The sequence below is a fragment of the Hyaloscypha bicolor genome (assembly GCF_002865645.1).
Source record: "Hyaloscypha bicolor E unplaced genomic scaffold K444scaffold_183, whole genome shotgun sequence".
NCBI lineage: Eukaryota > Fungi > Ascomycota > Leotiomycetes > Helotiales > Hyaloscyphaceae > Hyaloscypha > Hyaloscypha bicolor.
The window spans coordinates 2,179,379-2,204,199 of NW_020194685.1; the positions used below are offsets into that span (position 1 = coordinate 2,179,379).

General features: G+C 32.7%; 4 protein-coding genes across 4 annotated transcripts; 3 read left to right on the forward strand and 1 right to left on the reverse strand.

Annotated features, from left to right (window-relative positions):
- Window positions 1-71: 71 nt before the first annotated feature.
- Window positions 72-1,422, forward strand: K444DRAFT_271358 (uncharacterized protein). Its single transcript, XM_024871473.1, has 2 exons — window positions 72-1,201; window positions 1,389-1,422. Exon 1 carries the CDS (start codon window positions 515-517, stop codon window positions 1,079-1,081), a length of 567 nt encoding a protein of 188 aa, XP_024727443.1. The 5' UTR covers window positions 72-514; the 3' UTR covers window positions 1,082-1,201; window positions 1,389-1,422.
- Window positions 1,355-4,984, forward strand: K444DRAFT_637898 (uncharacterized protein; the record flags this gene model as incomplete). The annotated part of the gene is made up of 6 exons (XM_024884181.1): window positions 1,355-1,492; window positions 1,549-1,853; window positions 1,904-4,004; window positions 4,075-4,386; window positions 4,463-4,537; window positions 4,598-4,984. 6 exons carry the CDS (start codon window positions 1,355-1,357, stop codon window positions 4,982-4,984), a joined length of 3,318 nt encoding a protein of 1,105 aa, XP_024727444.1.
- A 15,205-nt stretch (window positions 4,985-20,189) lies between these two features.
- On the reverse strand, window positions 20,190-21,061 carry K444DRAFT_710447 (uncharacterized protein; the record flags this gene model as incomplete). Its single annotated transcript, XM_024888219.1, has 3 exons — window positions 20,856-21,061; window positions 20,760-20,798; window positions 20,190-20,728 (listed from the first exon to the last, which is right to left on the reverse strand). Exons 1-3 carry the CDS (start codon window positions 20,893-20,895, stop codon window positions 20,190-20,192), a joined length of 618 nt encoding a protein of 205 aa, XP_024727445.1. The 5' UTR covers window positions 20,896-21,061.
- Window positions 21,062-23,468: 2,407 nt separating this feature from the next.
- K444DRAFT_271428 (uncharacterized protein) lies at window positions 23,469-24,381 on the forward strand. Its single transcript, XM_024871474.1, has 2 exons — window positions 23,469-23,512; window positions 23,556-24,381. The coding sequence occupies exon 2, from the start codon at window positions 23,644-23,646 to the stop codon at window positions 24,145-24,147; it is 504 nt and encodes a 167-aa protein (XP_024727446.1). The 5' UTR covers window positions 23,469-23,512; window positions 23,556-23,643; the 3' UTR covers window positions 24,148-24,381.
- Window positions 24,382-24,821: the final 440 nt, after the last annotated feature.

Consider the following 24,821-nt stretch of genomic DNA (forward strand, 5'->3'; position numbering starts at 1 on the left):
AGGGGGGGTGAGTTATATAAATAATAGGCTTTATATTCTTATAATTCATTAACTTAAATTATTCTTAGAATTAATACTATCTGCTTTACCTAATTAGCCCAAAATGACTTAAATATATCTAATGAGGCTTGGATATTACGTATTAGTAATAGAATCATTAATTATTAAATTTTGATTTTCTAGTATCGAGTGCGATGTGTGCAAATGCATTATGCAATGTTATTTCGGGGTTTTGGCAGGAGCATCGCTATCGGCCTCGGTACAGTATCGGATTGCTGAGCAAATCACATGGCATCAAGCCCCACCACGGACCTGCGAACTCTACTTTTCGCAGGTGGCAGGGGCTTGCGAACTCGACTTTTTCGCACCAGTACTAATAAAGTTAACTGATTGCAATACAAATCATTAACGGAGCATGAGTGTCTCCTCGCATTTGGCCCAACCTTCCTTTTTCTCCAGTTGTAGCTCTTTAGTCCAGCCAGGCCGGTAGTGGCCTTCTTCTTCAGGGCAGAATATGCTCTCCCCATCCAAATCCGCCCGGTTATGGTCTACCAAGGAGATGAGTGAGATCGGACATAAATACAAATTTGAAGGGCTCGTAAGCTTAGAAGGTGACGGGTCGGATGGAGATGCTGATACTCCGGCCTCTGGCGTTAACAGTGATCAGGATGAGGTTGAGCCTGAGTTGGATTGGACATTGCCTGTCCCCGAAGTACTCTGCCAGTCCAAAGCCTTGAGCTGGGTCAAGACAGTTCTCATTTGCACTCGAGGAAGGGAATTACCTGGGAATTTCAATCCTCTCCTAATCGTGGAGCTGTTTTGGGAGCAATCCGAGAATTGGCAAGAGCTGGCAGAGGACCACTTGCAGGACGTCTCGAAATTGTGCTCCAACTTCGTCATCGACTTGCTCCGGGACATCTGCCCCGCAGATGTCCCCCCCCCCCGAGTTCAAGCCTCCGTCGTCGAAGAGTCCCTAAAGAGCAGAATGGAGGCTGGCGAAGCGGAACTGAAGAAGCTTCTCCAAGACCGAAAGCGCTGGTATCAATTACTTATTTGGCGAATTGAAATCGAGCCTGGGTGATGGCAGTAAGAGAATTGGATCTCAATGGAGTTAGTTCTAGGCATTAGGCCTCAAGGGAATTGGGCATCAGGAGGTTATAATACGATATCTGAAAGTGACGTGTCCGTGGCTTGGTTTTCGGTGAGTGCTTCTGGAAAGGCTGCAGCAATGTTGTAGCCTCGTCTGCTGGACATTTTATCGTCCCAAACTCATTCTTCTCCTCATGTGCCATCGACATTGAGAAAAAACCCTTCAAGATTCCATGCGTACAGACTGTCATGGCAAGAGCAAGCTATGGCGGATACACCATTTATAACACTTGTGGCAGGCGGATTGCAAGCGAAACCAACGGCATCGATTGCCACGCACGACACCAGCCGGGTAAAGTACCACATCTCCGAACTTGGCACCTTCGCCGCGAGGCTGGAACATGTAGGGTAACTCTCTGTGTTTTTCATCGACGTGAAGAACTGACATTCTCTTCATAGGCAGCGGCCAGCATATTTCCCAACAAAGGGCGCTCCAGGTACAAGAACGTGCATGTACTTCTGCTGCGATGGGAAGAAGATTCAATGGGCGTGGTGCTCGAACTCGATGATCTCGCAAACACCTTCAGATCTGCCTATGGCTTCGAGACCGAAACATGGCTCATACCAACGGTTAAATCATTATTCGCTCTCACAACAAAGGCCTTGCAGACCGTCCAAGGTTTCGGAGATCCAGACAACTTATTAATTGTTTACTATGGCGGACACGGCCTCATCAACGATGCCCGCCAAGGCGTGTGGACTTGGTAAGCGTCTAAATCGGTGGTAAATAGTTTGCTAAGACACAATTCAACAGCAAATCGGACTTAAACCAAGGCTCTCTCCCATGGCACGCGATTCAACCTCATTTCGAACAGGCAGACTGCGATGTTCTTCTACTTCTAGACTGTTGCGCGGCAGCTAGCGGTGCACCAACCAATAGTGAAAGCGCAAGTGTTACAGAGACCATTGCAGCGTGTGGTTTTGAGACGTGGGCTCCACGTCCAGGTCGACACTCGTTCACCAATACACTCATTGCAGTTCTAGAGGACTGGAAGGGGCGAACAGCTTTCACTGCCGCCATGCTCCACTGCGAGATATTGCAACGACTAAGACATGAAAGGCCTGAAAGGTATAGGAATACGGATAAGTTTGAGTATCGCAAGTCTCCAATCCACGTCCTTAGCACGAATGATCGTCATGCGAGAAGTATTGAGCTTTCCCCTCGAGAAATTCCATCTCATGGTCCTAATGACGTTATCGCATCCAATATTCCGAGCGCCAGAGGATCTTCGGTTTCCAAGTGCGCGGGAGATGCTGAGCTCGACAGTAATGGGCCTCCCGTTGGCGCTTTGATATCAGAAGATGCCAACTTAACACATCAAACTGGCGAGCTTTACGATATGGATTCTCTTGCTAACATCCTCGATAACGGAGACACAGCATTGCCGCACGTCCTCATCACGTTGGCATTAGAAGAAGAGCCTGACTCTACTCTGGACCTTGAGCAGTGGAAACGCTGGTTCCAACAGTTCCCGGCATTAGCGAAGCACGTCAAAGTTCAAGGCGTCTATAAGGGCAATTCAACTTTCATGATACTGTCAGTGCCAGTAGTTGTGTGGGACTGGATTCCTGAAGACCCGGCTTGTGTCTTCATTGGATATGTTTATTCAGACAACCTCTTAGCCCAGACTGCATCTGCTCCCACAGCGGCGGATAGGTATGTCGAGAGTATGGGCAACAAGATGTTCAACGAAATCAAGAAGAAGCTTGAGATGCTGCCTGAAGAGAGAGTCCATCCAGAAGTGTGCTTTGAGAACAGCTGCTACCCCTATTCAAAACATAGGAGACTTAGTGATGCTAGTACATTGACCGAAGTCAAGAAGAAGGTAGAGATGCTTTGTGAAAAGAGAGAACATCCGGAAGTGTGCTTCGTAAAGGGCTGGTATCCGGACTTTTCATGGCCTCGCAATCTCCATTATGACGAGGCATCCATGGATTCCCACAGTATGCTTGGTGATGATCGAGATGACCTCAACATACTCCTCAGTACGGGCTTTGGAAATCCAGCTTCCTCGTGTGAGGTCGAAATCCTTGAAGGCTTTTGTCGGGGTACAACCCTTGAAGACATAGCGTTAGGTATTGGCCTCGCAGGAGGTCTGAGGACTGTGTGGCTCGACGATAGAGGTAGTAGTCCAGACTTAAATGGGAGCGGAGACGCAAGGCAATACGAAAATCCATTAACTGCCACTGGGCTTTACCGAGCCTTGAAGCAATCACGATTCCACCACAAGAATACACCTGATGCGGCGAGGCGACTAATATATATCAACGACCTGAATCCTGCCTGCATTCGTGCCCTTGCGGCAACGGCATCTGGGTACCAAACCGCTGTGCTAAGAAATGCTATATATAAACATTTAACATTTCAAACCTCAATCGGCGTCAAAATTCCTAGGGATGGAGTGCTCACTTTCCAATTGGACCTCCATTTACCATTTTTTATTTTGAGAATATCGACGCCACCCGATATATCTGTGGAGAAAGTTTACACAAAACCACAAAGGGCGTGGTCAGATTTATCTTTCCTAAAATTAGATCTGCCTATATCGGAGGGCCAGGACCCGGAAGAAGTTTGGGGCATACAAGAAAGTCATATCTCCTGTGTCATTACTGGATCGGATAACTGGCAGTGGGTTGCCTATGGTTTCGTCGATGCTGAAGTTGACGGTCTCCTATGTGACTCATCCGAAACCGATTTGAGATTCGATCGGATAGCAGCTTGTGAACTTGACGTAAATTTCCCGATCTGGAGGCCGCGTGAATACTTTCTTCAAGTATTCGCAATTCGAATAGAACAAGTGAGAGGGCAGTGGGAGCACCTAGTCTACAAGCTAGGGCTTGGGATTAACAGATGCGTACGTGGTCAAACCCAAAATCCTTCCGATAATAACTGTAATAATGACGGATTGCTAACGTCGCGATTAGATGAAGGAACATCGGTCTACTTTACCTCGGAGCTCTGGGAATGCAAGAGAGCGTGCTTCGGAGATAAGGGAAGCTTTCGATTGGACTCTCAAAACGATGAGCCTCCTGCGCATGCTTGATGGGGTTCTCTCAGGCACAATTGATGCCTGGAAGTCGTTTTGTTCTCCTGATAATGATATCGGCTACTTTCAAGATACTGATGCAACGGCCCGGCGATCGTTCCATAGTATACAGGCTATCTTTCGGCAACTTCAAGATCATCAAAGGAGAATGGTTGTTTTGAACGAAAGCTGTTCCAACTTTTCAGAGACTGTGAGTCAAATCATTCATACTTGCTGACGGTAGGCTTGTGGCCAGGGAACAAGTTTTACTAACTATCGAGGCGTAGTTGAAACTTCGCTTGAACCTAGAGAGCAAAGAAGCAGCTGACTACGATAGAGTGACCTCCATTTTTACAGTCTCGGTATGTCCTCGTAAGCTTTGAATTATCATATGGCTAATCTATTTATCTTCGTAATTCCAGATCTTCTATCCTGTTGCGCTCAGCGTTGGTATTTTTAGCATGCAGCAAGCGGCCATACCATTCGATCTAAACCCCAGCTCTTTTGTGCTTACTGTTTTCTTACTGATGGCCACAATATATGCTATTCGCTTGGTCACTCGACATGCCGCCCATTTCCGTTGGCCGGAGTTGGCTAGAAGAGTTGGCTTGTGGATTACAACGGTGAAACTGCGCGAAAAGGGCGACGAACTCCCGGGGAATTACTTTCGGGGCGTATTTCCGTCGAGGACGGGTATTTACCCGAACGGAATCATGGGTGGTGAGGACAGAAACGATCTCAAACCATACGCAACAAGAGCATTACTTGGACCGCAGGTTACAGAATGGGAAGCATGGGCGGATGATTGATGTCATTTAAACAGGGGGTTTTGAGTATAGAGTTCTACTCGAGTACTTATTTATGATTAAATTAGGCATGCTTTAGGTTAATTGGTTCGAGCCGCAGAGGAGGCTTTGGAGAAGCTAGCTCTATAGATGCTAAATTCCTGGGTTCACGATGTCCTCTAAACTAAAGTCTATCTGGTAGAAGCATGTAACCTTTGCCATTGCGTCCGTTCTGGGCCCAGTGGCTGTGCGTACGGGTGACATATGAAAAATCAAGAGCACTCTTCATATTCAATGAATCAAATAATCAGAGCTCAATTCAGGCTTCATTCAATATATTTTGAAGTGCTACACGTGACGCGGCATAATATTAATCCGTCCCGGAAGTGTCTCCGGTCTATAGATTATTACCCCGCTACAGACCTCTTAAAGCACTTAATTCAATCACTATTTTATAATACATATTAATATTATATTTGTTATTAATTCTATAATATATAAGCTTTCTAATAACGTTATTTCCGCCTGATTTGGATCAAAATTAATACTATAATATTCAAATATTGTAATGGGCACACATAATAGTGCATGGACAGGTATCAGATGTCGTGGATCTAGTTTCCTATTTTGGGTAAAGCTTGCGATCGGAATCGCACGGATCGCATGGGATCGCATTTCCGAATTAAGTAAAGGGCTTCGCACGCTTGGCTAAATACTAGGGAATATATAGGGAGACACTCCTAGCTTTGGAAAGGGGCATTAATTAGTCTTTTATTGGAATCAGTTCTTGGAATCAGTTATACTTGCAAGTATTACTCTATAACTTATTTATCTTAACTACTTATATATCTTATATTCTAATTAATCCAATTTTCGGGGAGTAGTTTATTACGAAATAGTCAAGCCATTAATAAATAAAATTATTAATAGCTAGAGTATTAACTAGAAGAAATGCCTCTATTATTACTAGAGTAATTTAGCCAGATATTTAAAGAAGCACCTAATTAGGTATTCTTTATATTATCTAATTAGGAAAAGGAAATAGAACTCAGATATTTCCAGAGCTAGCTAATAAAATAATAATAATAAAGAAATTAGTAATAACTTATTATTATATTACTGAGTTAGAAGTAGAAATATAATAGAAAAAGAATCTAGAAAAGCTAAAAGCTTAGATCTATTATCTTAAAGATATTTAAATATCTAATATAGAATCTATTATATTTCCGATAATACTTTTAGTTTAGAAGGCTCTAAAAACTCGAGAACTACTAATTTATAGAAAAAAAAGTATTAAAGAAATCCAGGACTTCTTTTATTAAATAGAATTAAAATAATATAAAAATAATAGAATTATCTAGGCTATAAATATAATAAAAATTATATATTATATTTCTTATTTTAAAAATATAGCCAGAGATATTTAAAAATATAAAAAGTAATTAATAAGTATTAATATTATAAATTAGAAAACCTTTATTAAATTTATAAAGAATTTTATTTTAGATTTAAAAAATCGTAATAATAATTTTTTTACTAAATTTAAAAATATAATATAATAGCTAGATTAGAATATTTAAAGCTTTATATCTTATTTAGATAATCTATTAAATAACTTAAAATATACGGGTTTATTATAAGAATAAAATAATTTATTTAATAATTTAAAATAAGAGATTTGAAATAAGATTAATTATTAAAGAAATACTTTATAAAAAAGAAAAAAGCTTATTTCTATAATTATAAAAATCAAAAATAACTTAAATTTATTTACTTTATAAAAATATAAAAATAAGCTAATAAAATAATTAAAAAAATAGAAAAGAATAGAAAAAAAAGGAAATAAAAAAAAGAAATAAAAAAAAATATTTTTATTATAAGTTTTATAAAACCGAAATAATAAAAATTTAATAATAAAATTTAATATAATACTTATATTAGAATTTATAAAACCGGATATAATTTGCTTTATTTATTAGAAAAAGAATTATTATATTATTATTTGCCTAAATTAGAGAAAACTAATTTATTATAATTATAATAAATTTAATAATAAAATATATAAATATCTAGAACTAAAAAAGCTATAAAATAATTATATTTTATAATAATTACATTTATTTATATTATAAAAGACAAAGTTCCTAAAACGAGAATAATAATTAAAATTATTATTAGAATAAAAATAAAAATATAGAATTAATTTTTAATTAATTCAAATATAAAAGCTAATTATATAAAAAGAAAACTAGTTTCAAATATAGAAATTTTATTAATATTAAAAATAACTTTCTTAATTTTACTAGAAAAAAGAAAAATCTATTTATATAAAATTTTTATTCTTAAAATTATTATTAAAAATATATTAGAAAACTAAAAAAAAACTAATATATATTTTATATTATATAATTTTAATCTAAACTATATTAATATTAGATTTAATTATAGAAGATTAAAGTTCTAAATAGTAAAAAACTTACTAAAATAATAAAATATAAAAAATATATTTTTCTATTAATTATTACTATTATTATTAATAAAATAATTATATTTTCTAAAAAAAATATTAAAATCTTTTTTAAGTATTTTTTATAAGAATTATAGATATATTATTTAATTATTATATAATAGAATATTATATAAATCTAAAATTAGAATTCTAATTATTATATAGTTCTATATATATTTTATTAAAAAAAGAGCTTGAAATCTTTCAAAAATATTTTAATATTAATTTAAAAAAGAAATAGATCTAATATTTTATTAGTCTAACTAATATTCTAATTATATTTATTTTAAAGAAAAGAAATAATATAATATGAATATAAAATATAAAGTAATATAAATAATAAAATAAGCTTTTATAATATAAGATTATAGTATACGAGTAAGACGTGAAATTAGAGAATAAAAGTTAGTTAATTTCTAAGAACTAAAAAGAGAAAAAGAAATAATATAAGTAAATTATAAACTATAAATATCCGGAGGTTATATAATAGAATTATATAACTAATTAAAATAAAATCCCTATTATAATAGTTTATATTTATATATTAATTACTAGAATTTAAATAGAATTATTATTAAAAACCAGATACTATTATTATTTATTAGTAAAATAATAAATAGGCTTTATAAAATAAAAATATTATTAGTTTATTAGAAATATATAATATTATTATATAATTATAAAATATTATTTATATAAGTTAGTAAAATAGTTATTATTCCGAAATAAGAATTATAATATTATAGTATTAATATATAATTCCTAAATCTACTAAGCCTAATAGAAACTAGCTACTAATTAAATTATTTATATAATATAAAGTTATATAATTATTATTTATATTTTATTATTTTTAGTTATTTTTATATTATATAACTATATTATATAATTATTAATAATTATAGCTATACTAATATTAGAATCTTTTTAAAAAACACGAAAAAATAATATTTTCTTTTAATTATATACTAATTTCCTAATCCGGCCTAGTACTAGATTTTCCTAAATACTTTATATATTTATTTTTTATTCTATTTATATTTAATTTATTTCTCTATATCTAATTATATTATATTTATATTAATTAGATATTTAAAAGTATTTAATAGCTTTAATTTTATTATAGAATTAGTAGAATTTAATTCTTCTTTAATTTATTTAACTTCTATAATCTTTTATTATTTATATATCTAATAAAGATATATTATATTAATTATTAAATACTTCTTTTAAGTAATATCTAATTTAATAAAGTATTTATATAATAACTTCAAATCTATATAAACTACTAGTAATAGTTCTATTTCTAGTACTTTATTAATTATAGATTTAATTAAAGTATTTATATTAAAGCTATAAGCTATATTATAAAATTTCGAAACTAGAATACTTTTAATAACTCTTTTATATTTAATAAAAAACTAGTAAATAATATTAGTATATCTAGTTTTATTTATTAGAACTAGAATATATCTAATTTAGAAAAAGAAATCTTTATTATTTATAAATAAAGCATTCGTAAAAATAATTAAATATAAGAACTTCTTTATTAGTTTTATAAATTTTAGTTCTCTAGTAATATTCTTAATTTACTATTAAATATATTTATTAAATATTTTTATATTAGTTTTCGAGAATTTAATAACTTAAATAATAATTAATAAATTATATAAAGCTTCTAGTTAATAAACTAATATAATATATATTTCTTTAATATATTAAATAATATATTAGTTCTTAATAAAGAGATTTTAATAAATAATACTTCTATTACTTATAATAGTAGTATTTTTTATAGAAATAGTTTAGAGGTTTTTATATTAATATTTTTATATAAAAATAATTCCGGTAATATTTATATAAATAATATCTCTATTAAACTTAAAATTATAATTAAAATTAAAGCATTTATATTTCTTAGCTAAAAACTTAGTTTTTTAGAACTTTAGTTATTTTATTTTTATAAAATTATTAATATTAATAAATAAAATATTATTAATTTAAAAACTAATAATTTTAAAGAATTATTTATTATAAAAAAAAATAAAGATTATAAATTAATTATTTTATAAAAAGCTTATTAATATAATAGGAATAATAAGTCTTAAACTAGTAGTTCCTAGCTTTTAATATATTATATAATAGTTTTATAACTTTTAGAATAGAATTATTCTTTAGATTTAGCTTTCTAATAAGCTTATAAAATAAATTAATATAGAAATTATAATTAAATAAAGTTATTAATTAGATATAAGCTTATAAGATACTATATAAATATAATTCTATAATATTAAAAATAATTCTTTAGCTAATATATTAAATAGTAAATAATTATATTAATATTAAATATTTCTTATTATTATTATAAGCTTAAATAACTAATCTCGACTTCTTAAACTTTCTTTTTATATTCTTATTTTTAATCTTATTAATAAACCAAGAGTTAAAGATATATATTTTCTTTAATACCTGAAATCTATAAGAATATTATCTTAATTATAAAGTTTTAATCTTTTCTATATTATTTATTATAAAATATATAAAAGGCAAACTATAATAAAATAAAAATTCATATAAAGTATATTAGAGTATAAAACGTGATTTAATAATAAAATAATAAAGTATAAATAGTATATAGTATATAAAAGCTTAATTAATTAAATATAAAAAATAAATTACTATTTAGAATTATAAAAAAACTAGTTTTTTTATATAATTTTTATAAATTATATATAAAAGGCCCTAGTTTTTATTATATAACTAAAATCTTAAAACTATTAAAATAAAGCAATTTTAATAGAATATAGCTTATTATATTATAATAGCTAAATAGCTAGTACTTTTATTTTTATTTTATATAATATATTAAATAAATATTTCAGAAATAATTATATTAGATTAGAAACTCTAATTTATATTTGGTTTTTAGAATAAATTTTATATAAGAATTAATATTAGGCTTAAACTTTTAATAACTAATTATTTTTAAATAAATAAATAAATAGAGATTATTAATTAGTACTTTAATTAAAGATTATATTTATATATTAATTATTATTAAAATAATTAAAATAAATGAATTATTATAATTAATTATTAATAAGCCTTTCTTTACTATAAAACTATTAGCTAGTTTCTATTTATAACTAAAAAGAGTTATATGTTATGATTCCCAGATACCCGGTATCTGAGATGCCTTACCAGATACCAGATGCCTCCTAGGCGCACGTGACGCGGCCGCCTCGCTAGGGAAATATGCTTGGAATATACTAGAGATATTTAGAAGGCTAGCCTCTTCGGGACTAGCGTACTATGGGGTATATATACTCCCTCGCAGCCTCCTATATTCTAGTTTTCCCTTCCTTAGCTTTGAATTATCTTTATAAAGAACCTTCTACCTTACTTTCCAAGCCCTAAATACTATACCCGTAATAGTATTTAAAGCTTACTTTCTTTAATCCTATAGAGGATTTCAAATAAACTAATTTAGAACTATTAGTAATATAGGCGCCGCCAAGATAACGGAATCTCAGAAATAGGAGTAATAGATTCTAGAATAATAAAAGTAAAAAGCTTTAGAACCCTTAGAGAAATCAGGTATTTATATCTTTATAAATATATACTAGTAATATATTAGAAACCCTCTCGAAAACCCGAAAATCGAAGAACCTCGAATAAAGGCTACTCTTTAACCAAGTTCTAGAGTAATAGGCACCTATAGGCTAGTAACCTGACTACTACCCTCAAGCCCTACCCTATAACCTTATAGGCCCCATATATATGCTAGTAAAGAGACTACTAGGGAGAATATAATAAAGGAAAAGTATAATAGGTTAATTTCCTAGAATATTACGTAACTAGGAATTATATTAACTTCTGCCAAGGCTTCCGGTAAAGCTCCTACTAGTTCAGGTTATCCCATTAGCGGCTCTTCCCGAACCAAGTATCCCGTTAGTATTCCTGGAGAATTTATAAATAAGTCTATAAAAATAGAACCTTCTGCTTTTATTATAAAGCTTCTGGAGACCAAAGACTATATTACTACCAGAGAGTTATATAAATAGGCCAAGAAACCTAATACCTTACTCTTAGATATTAATATTATTATAAAGAGCTACCGGGAGAATATCTAAAGAGCTATTTTATATAAGAATACCTATAGCTATAATAAAGCTATTCTCGAGAATACTAAGCTTTATAATACTAAACTCGAGGATAATATTAAGTACTATATAGCTATAGTAAATTGGCTTATAGTAGCTCTAACTGTTTTTACTCCGCCCGCTCCGGCTATTTTAAACCCTTCTTAAAAGAATTCCGAATTATCTCCCGCTTATTCCTGTCTAGAATCCCCTATATCTTATACTTCCTTTAAAGATACTAGAGTTACTAAGCTCCCAGATCTAACTCTCTTTACTAGAGATTATATTATCTTTAATAACTAGCTAGTTCAGGTTAAGAATAAGCTATAAGGAAATACTAATTCATATTTCTTAGAGGATCTTAAGATTATCTATATTTCTAGTAAACTTACTAGTAATACTCTTACCCTAACTAACCCTTATATAAACAAAAATAGTCCGAATTAGTACTATTAGCTCTCAGAGCTCTATTTTTACCTAAAGAAGCTATACTCTAATCCTAATAAGATATAAAATACTTACTATAACTTTAATAAGCTTTAAATATATTCTAGTTAAGTATTTCAGGAGTTCTATACTTTCTTCTTATAACTATCTACAGAAAGTAGTATTAGTCTTTAAGATATTAAGTATAAACTAAATAAGAAGCTCTTACTAAAGCTTTAGGAATTAGTATATACGTACTATAATAATTCTTCTATTAATACTACTTGCTTTACTTAGTACTATATTACTAATAATTAGTAGATTAAGGCTATATATAAGAAAACTAAGAAATATAAGAAAGCAGAAGCTATCCTAGCCAAGTTTATTTCTAATATTATACTCTTATATATTTCTAAGAAATATACTCCTAAAGAAAAGCCTAAGAAGCCTATATTAATTACTCTTATTAAGTATATACCTCCTTATAAGTATAAGTAATATCCTATAAAAACCGAAGATCTCTTAACTATTAAGTACTATAACTATAACAAGTTCGGCTATTATATTAGATATTATCCGGTTCTATATAATAAAGAAACCAAGGTAGCTCTTTCTAGAATCAAGCCGGGCTTAGTTCCTATTCTACCGGAATATATTATTCTAGTAAAGTATTTAGAGAATTTAAGTTCTAATTCTGATATAGAACCGGGAAATAAGTATTTCTAAAAAAAAGTTTCTATTTTAGGGGCTTATAATATGAATTTAGTAGAAATTAACTTAATTTGTCTAATAAAAGGAAATACTCTTATAATGCCTTATACTATTAGTATAAATAGATTAGGAATTAAGTCTTTTTTCCTTATTAATACTAGAGCTAATAGTTATGCTTTTATTAATATAAAGCTTACTTAGCTTATAGAATAATTCTTAGAAATAAAACCATAACTTTTTTCCTTACTTTATATTATATATGGTTTTAATAGAAAGCTAGCTAAGTTTACTAAGAAATATATAGAAGTCTTATTTCTAATTAATAAATAAAGTATTAATATACCTATAATTATCCTAAACCTTAGAAATTATAATATTATTCTTAGTAGGAAATAGGTAGTATATATTAATATTCTAGTTAATTATAGAAGATATAGGCTTATATAACCAAAAAACAAGCCTAAATCTATATGATTTAGTTATATTATTAATACTTTATAATAATAGCTAGAAAAGTAACCTAATAAGAAGTATTAAAAGAATACTAATTAATAAGATTTAATTATAAGCTATTTCTGGAAATCTTTTATTCTAAAATAATCTTTTTTCTTTTAGACTAATTAGAGGAAATTATATAAGACTATAGAAAAGAAGCTTCTATAGCCTAATTAAGATATAATATTTAAGTAAAAGCTAAAGAAACAGGAAGAGGTTCTTAATAAAGAGTAAATATTAGACCTAGCTATTCTTATTTCTATAGTATTTAACTATATAGCCAAGAGAAAAGACAATATTATTAGTTAAATCTCTATTTATAAGATTAATAAAAAGCTTAAAGTTCGGAAAAAAGAAGCTATTTCTGGCCCAGAGAATTAATAACCGGGAGAAATAGAGCTTTAGTAATTATAGAGGATATTATTCCCGGAATTTAAGAAATATATCTCTGTTTTCTCTAAGAAAGAATCTAATACTTTTCTTTCCTATAGATTATATAATTATAAGATTTAGATTAAAGGCCTAAAGAAAACCGAGAGTATTAGATATTAATCTCTCTAGTAATAGTTTATTTAAGAGCTTCTAGAAATCAAGTATTTCTTAGAAAATAATCTGGCTAAGGGCTTTATTAAAGCTAGTTAGGCTTTCTTTACTTTACTAGTTCTTTTTATAAAGAAAGTAAATAGAGGTTTATACTTTTATATTAATTTCTGCTACCTAAATAATATTATCCAGAAGAATTAATATTTCTTTTCCCTTATTAATATTTCCTTTCCCTTATTAATAAGACTTTAAATTAATTATCTAAGGCCAAGATCTATACTAAATTAGATATTTACTAAGCTTTCTATTATATAGCTATAGACCCGGACTTTTAGGAGCTAATAATATTCCGTACTTACTATAGAGTATATAAATATAATATTCTCTAGGAAAGCCTTATAAATAGCCCGGCTATATATTAATACTATATAAATAATATACTTTTCGAATATCTAGATAACTTTTATATAATATACCTTAATAATATTCTTATTTATTTAGAGAACTTAGTAAAGTATAAATAGTATATATAAAAAGTACTAGACCGCTTATATCTTACCGGCCTTTAAATAAATATTAAGAAATCAGAATTTAAAGTTATATATATAAAGTACTTGGGCTTTATTATCTTTATATCTAATATTAAAATAAATCCTAATAAAGTTAAAGTAATATATAACTAGTAATTCCCAAAGATAGTTAAGGATATATAGTTCTTTCTCGGCTTTTATAACTTCTATAAATACTTTATTAGAGAATATAAACGGATTACTAGACCTCTTATCTTACTTATAAAAAAGAGTATTTCTTTTAAATAGTCTAAGTAATACCGAGAGGCTTTTATTTACCTAAAAGAAGCTATAATTTCTATTCTAGTTTTATAATACTATAATCCAGATCTGCCTATAATAGTAAAAATAAATATATCTAAAGAAGTAGTTACTAGCCTACTTTCTTAATAAGATCCAGAAATAGGCCTTTAGTATCTTATAGTTTATTTTTCCAAAATCATATTTCTAGTAAAGCTTAATTATAATATATATAATAAGGAAATACTTATTATAGTTCAAATACTAGAGAAATAGAAAGCTAAGCTAGAGAGCCTTTAGGATACTTTTTTTAAGGTCTATTCTAATTACCGTATCTTGGAATACTTTATAATTACTAAGAAGCTTTCTTTTTAATAAGCTAAATAAGCTAAGCTCTTATCTTACTATTACTTTAAACTTATATATTATTCTGGAAAATTAAATAAATAAATAAATACTTTATTACAAAAATAAAATAAAGTAGATACTTAGGGCCAGATTAAGAAAAAGCTATAAACTTAAGTACTTTTTCCTAAAAATAAGATTAATCCAGAGATTATTTATAACTTATAGCTTATAGTAATATTTTATGAAATTGGCTTACTTAATCCGGAATTCGGCCCTAAAAACCAAACATATACTAAAGATTTTCCGGAAAAGAATATTCCTATTAGAGGCATAATTCCCCTAGAAGAAGGTATTTTCTTAGAAGCTTTACTAGTAGACTCTGCTATAGTAGCTCTTATAAAAGTACTATTAGAGGCTCCCGCCAAGTATAATAGTTTATAACTTGTAAATAAGATTTTATAGAATAATTATATATTACCGGATCTAGAAAAGCTAAAAGTAATATCTGAATACTATAAGACGGCCTCCTTTAATACTATAGAAAACTCTATATTACGGAGAATAAAATAACCCCCGGACTACCTTTACGGATTGCCCTAATTTATAAAGTATATAATAAATTCCTTTCTGGATATTCTAGATATATAAAGCTCTAATAGCTATTAAAAGAGTAATATTACTAGCTATTTATAGGCAAGGATATTAATTAATACTATAGTAATTATTATACTTATAGGAGATTATATATATCTAGAAATAAGAAGCCTGGTTTGCTTTATTTCCTTCTAGTTTCTAATTACTTCTAGTAATATATTACTATAGACTTCAAGAACTATTTAGAAAGCAAATCGGGCTATAATATAGTTACTATATTCATGAATTACTTGTTTAAGTACCTAATTATAATTCCTGTATAAGATATAATTATAGCCAAATAGCTAGTATTTCTATTTTTACTTTATATAATATACTAAGTAAGTATTCTAGAAATAATTATATTAGATTAGGGACTCTAATTTATATCCGATTTTTAGAGCGAATTCTATATGAGAATTAGTATAAAGCTTAAGCTCTCTATAGCGAATTACCCCCAAATAGATAAATAAACGTAGATTATTAATTAGTATTTTAATTAGAGATTATACCTATATATTAACTACTACTAGAATAACTAGGATAAATAGGTTACTATAATTAATTATTAATAAGCCTCTTTTAAGTATGAAACTATTAGCTAGTTCCTATTTATAATTAAAAAGGGCTATAAGTCTCGTATTTCTCTAAACTAGAACTCCCTTATTAAAGCTAACTTATCTAAAAAGAAGCTAAATAAGAATAAAGCTAAAGTATTAGTAAATTAATTATATGAATTATAATAACTTATCTAAGGCTATATAAAGCAAGTATAGGAATAATATATAATATAAGCTAATAAATACTACTATCCGATTAATTTCAAAGTAGGAAATAAAGTATAGGTTACTATAAAATACTAGAAATCCGATTATTCGAGCCAGAAGCTAGGGAACTAAATAGAGGGCCTATTTGAGATTCTAGAATAGTATAGCTACTTATTTCTCCTAAAACTACCAGAAATTATAAAGATATACCTAGTTTTTTATATAAAGAAGCTATAAAAAGATTTCTAGAATCCTCTACTAGGTTAAGCAAACCCGGAACCGCCTCTATTAATACTAGAGAATAGCAAATAAGAGTATGGCATTAAATGAGTTATTATAGTTAAGCTAGTAAGAAATAGACTAAAGTATAGAATTTAGTAAGTTAGTTAGGATAAAGATCTAGTATAATATCTAGCTTTAGTACTAAGTAATAGCTTCCTGGTTTTATAGAGTTTCCATAATAATAATATTAATATACTAGAACCTCTATAAAACCTATAATACTAGCTAGATTATATAAAAAATAATACTTATCTAGAATTATATAGAAATAATAATAAACTTTCCTAGGTTATATAGTAAAGGCGCCGGCCTTTTATATATAATATCTATATCCGAGATATTAGTTTTACTTTGGGAAGAAGTATAGTACGAAATTAAATGGATTAATAGCTTATATAAAGCTCGGAAACGAGCTTATTATAAAGGGGGGGGTAATATTATAATTTCCAGATATCCGGTATCTGAGATACCTCACCAGATATCAGATATCTCCTAGATATATATAATGCGGCCGCCTTACTAGGGAAATATACTTAGAATATACTAGAGATATTTAGAAGGCTAGCCTCTTTGGGACTAGTATACTATGGGATATATATACTCTCTCGCAGCCTCCTATATTCTAGTTTTCTCTTCCTTAGCTTTGAATTGTCTTTATAAGAGACCTTCTATCTTGCTTTCCAAGCCCTAAATACCATACCCATAATACTATAAGTCTTATATTTTTCTAAACTAGAACTTTCTTATTAAAACTAACTTACCTAAATAAAAGCTAAATAGAAATAAAGTTAAAGTATTAGTAAATTAATTATATGAATTATAGTAACTTGCCTAAGGTTATATAAAGCAAATATATAAATAATATATAATATAAGCTAATAAATAATATTATTTAATTAATTTCAAAGTCAAAAACAAAATATAAATTATTATAAAGTACTAGAAATCTAATTATCTAAGCCGGAAACTAAAGAATTAAATAAAGAATCTATTTGAGATTTTAGAAAAGTATAATTACTTGTTTTTTCTAAAGCTATTAGAAATTATAAAAATATATCTAGTCTTTTATATAAAAAAGCTATAAAAGAATTCTTAGAATTTTTTACTAAATTAAATAAACCCGGAACTATTTCTATTAATACTAGAGAATAATAAATAAAAGTATAGTATTAAATTAATTATTATAATTAAGCTAATAATAAATAAGCTAAAATATAGAATCTAGTAAATTAGTTAGAATAAGAATCTAATATAATATCTAGTTTCGGTATTAAATAATAGCTATCTAATTTTATAAAGCTTTTATAATAATAATATTAATATATTAGAATGTTTATAAAACCTATAATACTAGCTAGACTATATAAAAAATAATACTTATTTAGAACTATATAGAAATAATAATAAATTCTTCTAAGTTATATATTAAAAATTCTTGCCTTTTATATATAATATTTATATTTGAAATATTAGTTTGCTTTAGAAAGAAAAATAGTATAAAATTAAATAAATTAATAGCTTTTATAAAGCTCGGGAATAAGCTTATTCCGAAAAAGGAAATAATATTATAATTTAGCTTTTAATCTTATTAGCTAATATAGTTATCTAATATAGTTATTTATATCCCGTTATTTATATCTTATTATCTCTTAAATATATATAATATAGCTACTTTATTAAAAAAAATATACTTGAAATATATTAGAGATATTTAGAGAACTAAGTCTCTTATAAACTAGTATATTATAAAGTATATATATTTCATTATAGCCTCTTATATTCTAGTTTTCTCTTCTTTAGCTTTGAATTATCTTTATAAAAGACCTTTTACTTTACTTTCCAAGTCTAGAATACTATATTTATAATATATACTAAGTAAGAAGTTTTATTTAATTAAGTTATTTGATTTATTATAAGTATTGGTTATATAAGAAAGATTATTAACTTTATTATTAAACTAGTAAAGTAATATTATCTCTCTTAACTAGCTTTAGTTAGTATATATTATTATAGCTTATATTTAGTAATATAACTTTATTAATTATTGCGGGGCCAAGCTATAACTATATTAATACTATATATATCCGGCTTAAGGAAGGCAAAGCTATTAATGCCGGGGCTCTTGTATTATAAAGAAGTGAGCAGTCGAGTAGTAATAATAATAGTGGTTTGAGTAATAGCGATTCCGAGTCTAGTAGCAATAATAATAGCTATTCGAGCAAGGGCAAGTACGGCTATTCGAGCACAAGCAGGTATAACTGATAGTTAGACCCAGACAAGCAGCGCTTGCTAGTATATAAGAAAGAGGGCAAGTCTTGGGACTGGGTTTTCATGAAGTTCCTAGGCAAGACTCCGGCTGCCAGGCTTGGCAAAAATACCAGAAATTTTGGTATCAATACCTTATCGCTAAATTTTCGCGAAAATTTAGGGGCCTCTAGCCTATAAATTTAGCAATAAACTGCCTAAAACTTAGGGGCTGCACGCTAAAAATTTAGCGATAAGCTTATCGGGATTGCAAAACTCATAAAATCACAATTTTAATAAATATTAATATTTCTATTAAAGATTTAGCTATTTTATATATTTATTTAAACCAAATTCTTAGCATTCCCAATACTTACAAATTTTTAATTTTTAAGTCATATAAAATAATAGTAAATAAGAATAATTAAATAATAATTAAAATATGGGGCAAGTATCAACACTACCAATACCGGTATTTTTGCCAAGCCTGCCGGCCGCAGTACGCACGCGCTGGACCATGGTATAGCGCAGAGACCAATAGGCTTCCTCGCGCAGGTGGACAGGCGGCAGCTCAAGATCTGTATGCCTGCTTGTCCCTAGGCCTTTGCCGGGGACGAATATTTGAAAGGCACCTTATCCCTCAGTGGGCCAATCTCGGTACGGGAGCAGCTCCGGTCGAGGGAAGCGGCATTCATGGCGGAGGGAATTTGGGGGATTAGATGTATGGGTGAAATACCACAAACGAAAGTGGAGAAGTTAACATCGGAAGCAGACAGGCGCAATCATTGGCGTCTTGGGATCATTGTCTCATACAGTTTCCCGATTCCCTTGTAACCACAAAAATAAGCGCCGCGACTATGCAATTGCCTGTTCCTCCTTCCTCAGACGGGCCTATCGCTCTCCTGAATGCATTTATCATCCCACCGTACATTGTATTTCAATTCGCACAAAGAAATAATTAGTAGTTATTTAATTATAACTGTTTTTATTACCTCGTCATTGCTTACAGATGTGGGAATTTAACCGGGAACCCGAGTATATTGCACAGCTTCTCATTCTAGATAAGGGAAGATAAACGAATGTTGCATTGCTACCTAGGTAACGAAATACGAGGGCATGGTTGAGCAGCTCCTCTTTTAGATTGATCTTCCGAGGTTTAGATGACCTCTCATCTGATTCCTTCTAAGTAGTGATTGAGCCATTCTGCAGCACCGCAAGTATCAGAGCCGTTCGGATCAAAGATTCGGACTTCTCTTTGCTAGCACGGCAATATCTATCCATGTTAACAGAAAGTTATAATTACAAGGGAGAGTAACTACCTTAGCTGCTTTTGACCGTCAAGCTGTCGATATTTGCCGCAATCCATGTAATAAGTCTCGGCACAATGACTCCAAGGATGACCCTTATCACAAATGGAGGCACTCCGAGATTCTTGAGCGCCATCTTCACTACCTCGTAGATGGCGTCTGCAATGCTCTTGCCGGAATCGGATGTCCAGGTTGCCACCCAATTCTTTATGTTCTGCTGAGTGGTTTTGTCGAGAAGATTCCAAACAGCGTTGGCAATGTCTGAAAGGCTTGGCAGCTGCTTCCATGCTAGAAAATTCCCCTGGGCGTCGTAGGTTGGCCAGCCAACATCTTGAACAAAAAAGGCCGCGGAGCTCTGATGGAAGGGTTTGTATCCGTTGTACGTATCCTCATTGAAATTCTCAATCATCCAAGCATTGTTATCTTTGTTATTAGGCCATGTCCAGTCAGTGTCGGTGTTGTCGTTTGCCTTGGACGAGTAGGTGTCGCTGTCGTCACTGGAATCACCGGAACCAGAGTCTGGTCTTGATTCTAACAGAGTAACTATTAGACCTGGCGGTGAAAAAGATCTGAGTTCACTTACGGAAGACACCTGGGGCGATCTTGTTGATCATGTGGAAATCTGAAAAGCACATGATCTGTAAGTTTACCTAGCAAAATTCACAGGCGGGTAACTTACAGACCGGATGGGACTTGATAGCCCCAGCTTGGGAAACCATTCTTACTCGAGGAAGATGCGAAAGTAATGAGTCCGATGAAAGAGGTTCTCCAGGCGATGCACTTGATCGGAGCTAGCTTATTGGGTACGCTTTCGAAGGTACTGCTCAGTCTTGACCGTCTATTTATGTGAAGCTGGGCTGTCGAAATTCTCTTAAAAGATAAAAATTACAGACCTTCGTCAACAAGGGGTGTTCTAGATAGAGAACCGCTTCTGTGAGAAAGGTCAATGATTTGAATCTGTACTCGAGACTCAGAAGCCTTTACATATAAGACGAGTCGTTACATCTAAGCTATAGATGACTACTGACACACCTTGTGCTTCTATTCATTTTCGCCCTGTGTCCATTCTCGTATGCATTTCGTCTCACTGTCTGCAACCCATGCATGCAAGAGTATGAATTTGGGTACTCTCTAATAGCTGCCGAGAGAATGAACGGACTAATTTGAACCCTAGTAGCGATCTGCCTTTCTGCAGAAGCAGTAGCATAAGCTCTAAGAGAGACTTTCTTCACCGCTACCCCAGCCCTGTATGCTGTGCAAGCCCCAGATTACTAGCGCTCGGCTGCAGTTTTTTCTTTTTTAAATAAATAAATATTTTTGGCAGCAGTGCCTGTATTGCAGTTATCCCTTGCCGTGTCCCGCAACCAGAAAGCAGAAATCGTGAGATTTCCTCCCTCCTCACCGGTCATAAGGCTCCAAATTCGACCCTGCACTATTATCAGATCTCTCACTATAGCCACTAGAGGGTAATATAAAGCAATACAAAGGAGCACAGATGGCAAGATTTGAGCGTTAATAATGGGTACCAACTTTGGAAGTTGGTATTTTGCCCACGTTAGCGCTATGCAAGGTTGGGAACTTGAAGACTCGCTTATCCCATTGAACGGGAATTTCGGGAACTGTGAAAAAACTAAACTACTTTCGGTAAAGTTTGAGCTTGAACCATTATAGATATGCTGGAATTTTAGTGACCTTTAGCGATCATTTATCACTAATTGCGCTGAAGCGATCTACTACAGAACATTAACAAGTGATACTAGCGCAATGTCACGTTGGTGTATAAGTGTAAGTCTCAACATCTAGTTCGTTCTCTAGATTTTAATGGTCTTGAGGATCTATTATGGACGAAAAGCTTTTCTGGGCACATTGCACTCTAAGCGCACATTATTGCTCTCTAAAAGAACAGAAAGCAGCAATAGCGTCTTCAGGACATCCGCAACCCACTCGTCGAACATTATCAAAAACATGCTCAACATATGTACACTTTGTTGTACAGATTGGGGTTCACTGGGCAGCTGTGCAGCTGATGCTCAAACCCTTTTCTGTTAAAGGCATTCTAGCACAGACATACTACGAATGTCGCTACCGATATGCCTCATGTTGTCCAGCAACGGATGTGTCAAGCCTCAGCAATCCCGTCAAAGATGTTGTGCAAGCCATCTATGATGCCTACTACGCACCCGGTTGGTGGGACTGTTCAAGCAAGGACTGGTAGGGGCCAGAAAGCGTTCTATTAAGTGCCTCACTAATGGATTCAGCTATATCGTTGACACCTGCGGGCCGGATGCTCAACGAACTGTCTCGAATTGTGCGAAAAGAGCAGAATCAAAGCTCCTCAACTATATCGAGTTTATGACTAGTCCCTCTGATCACGATATATGCCTTTCAGGGGAATCTGCAGCAGAAGCACCTCTGTCCAATGTCAACAAAAGGTCTCGAGAACAATTCGATAGTTCTGCGATTTGTGCCTCAAATAAATGCAAAATCAAACGCAAGAAACATCATCCCTTAACAAGTTTTGACCAAGATAGAATCAACCGTGGAAATAACAACGACGACAGCGAAGATGACAACGACGACAGCAGAGATGACAACGACGATAGCAGAGATGGCGACAGTAGAGATGACGAAAGTAGAGACGATGACAGTAGAGATGATGACAGTAGAAATGACGGCGGCGAGGCCGGCGCTAGGAGTGAAGCAGAGGAGGGAGATGTTGCCCGTGCAAATGCAGCCAAGGTGGCCGAGTCTCCGTCGCAAAAGGCTGCAAGAATTCTTGTGAAGAAGATACGTGATGGGATAAGGACTCAACGAAAAACGGAATCAGTTCTTACTGTCAAAAGAACTCTTGCCCCCACCCCCAACGAAGATGCGTCTGTTTGTTTTGAGAAGCAACTATGGTCACAATCCCACAATGCCATTGGTGTGGCTAAAACGACAGCCTGGAAATATCGATTCCTCGCCTCCTGCTTTCATCTGGTTCGCACTGGACGGAAAGACTCAGAAACCACTGTGACAACCCGGAGATGGATGTCTGCAACCGACATGATCAATATGATTGTCAATGATCTTGCAAGGCATTGGGGCTGGAAAGCTGGTTTAGTTTATGAAGCTCTTGCTGGTAAGTATGCTGTAATCTTATGGGAAAAACTTATTTAACCTCGTTATAGAGAAGAACTATGTGATTAGTAACTGCTCAAAATGGTCGGAAGAAAAAAGGCGGAGTGTTGTGCTTCTTGTTGTTGAAGTCCTTGGCAAAGAGACTCGAGTTGACAGCTCACTCAAACGTCCTTTGCTACATCCCGTCATTATCATCAGCGAGGCGCTGAAAACCAGGTCAGTACTCTCCCTTTGAAATGGGACACCACTAACAAATCAGTTACCGAGAGATATACGAGAAACTCGGCCTAGAAGTCTTCGCTCAATCCGATCCACCATCTGCAAAAGAGTTCCCTGAGTTCGCATTTATGAGTATCAGCGTGGACGAACATTCGGGTCAAGCCAACCGAGGAAGTCACTCTCATCGAACGGAAGCGGGGCTTGAATATAGCCAACAGGGAGAACCTTCGCAGGACAAGGGAGATCAGCCGACTGACACTGCTCAAATCAGTTACGATGGGTCAATAATATTCGCGCAATCAAGCGACGAATTGGCCAACTCCCAACAGGAGTCAGGAAGCGTGGAGTCAACAAACAATACTTGGGTACAGCCTGAAGGTACTCCTTGGGACCAAGCTGCACCGCAAGGCCCGTATGTGACCCAGAGCGGCATGCCAAACATTTTGGCTGAGGGTACACAATCAGATTTCTCTCTCGAGTTACCTGAGCCTTACCCTGCGGGGCTGTTGAGCGATGTTCCACAAGGACTTCATCAAGGAGGTTTGGATTACCAACCGGCAGCTGGTCAACAGCAAGCAGAGTTTGGTCTCGAACTGAGTAAGTGCCACCTGTTACCGCGTCTTTATCCGTAGCTGATATAGGTAGATAATCGTACATATTCATCTCAGCAACAGTGGGACCCCAGCATAGAAAACACAGCAAACCCATACGTGCCACTGGTAGACTACCCATATCTCCATATTCCACCTATTCCACCTATTCCCACATTATCAGATAAAGAAAACTTCCTCCTTGTGGTGGCACCTGGCCCTTAAACACCTGGACGGCATCGATTGATGCGTGGAGCGCTTGTCCACTCTTCATCTCGAATTTTTTAGGGGGATTTCCAAAGCCGGGCAATCCGGAAGCATAGCTGGAATCGCCGAGTGCAATGAAAGTGAACGCTTTGAAGGGTGTGCCTGCAGTCGGTGGTATAAGGAAAGGTTTCTGGGTAGTATTCACGCAGAGTAGGATGGACGTTCTGGCTATGTGCGTTTTATCGACCTGTTCGACAGGTATGCGGAGTAAATCTGCGACCGGTTTTTTGTTTCCAGTGTGCTTAATAATTAACAAGAGATCTTTGCTGCGACGTTGAATGACAAACCTCCAAGAAGCTCTCTATGATTCGGTCCCTGCGCTGTTGAGTCTGTTCGATAACCACCCAAGGGTTTTGGAGCTCAGTTTGCGCATAACGCGACCGGTGGCCAGCTGCGGACAACTCTGCTTCGGTAGCGGTAGCATCTTCGCCAGATAAGGCTTCCGAAAT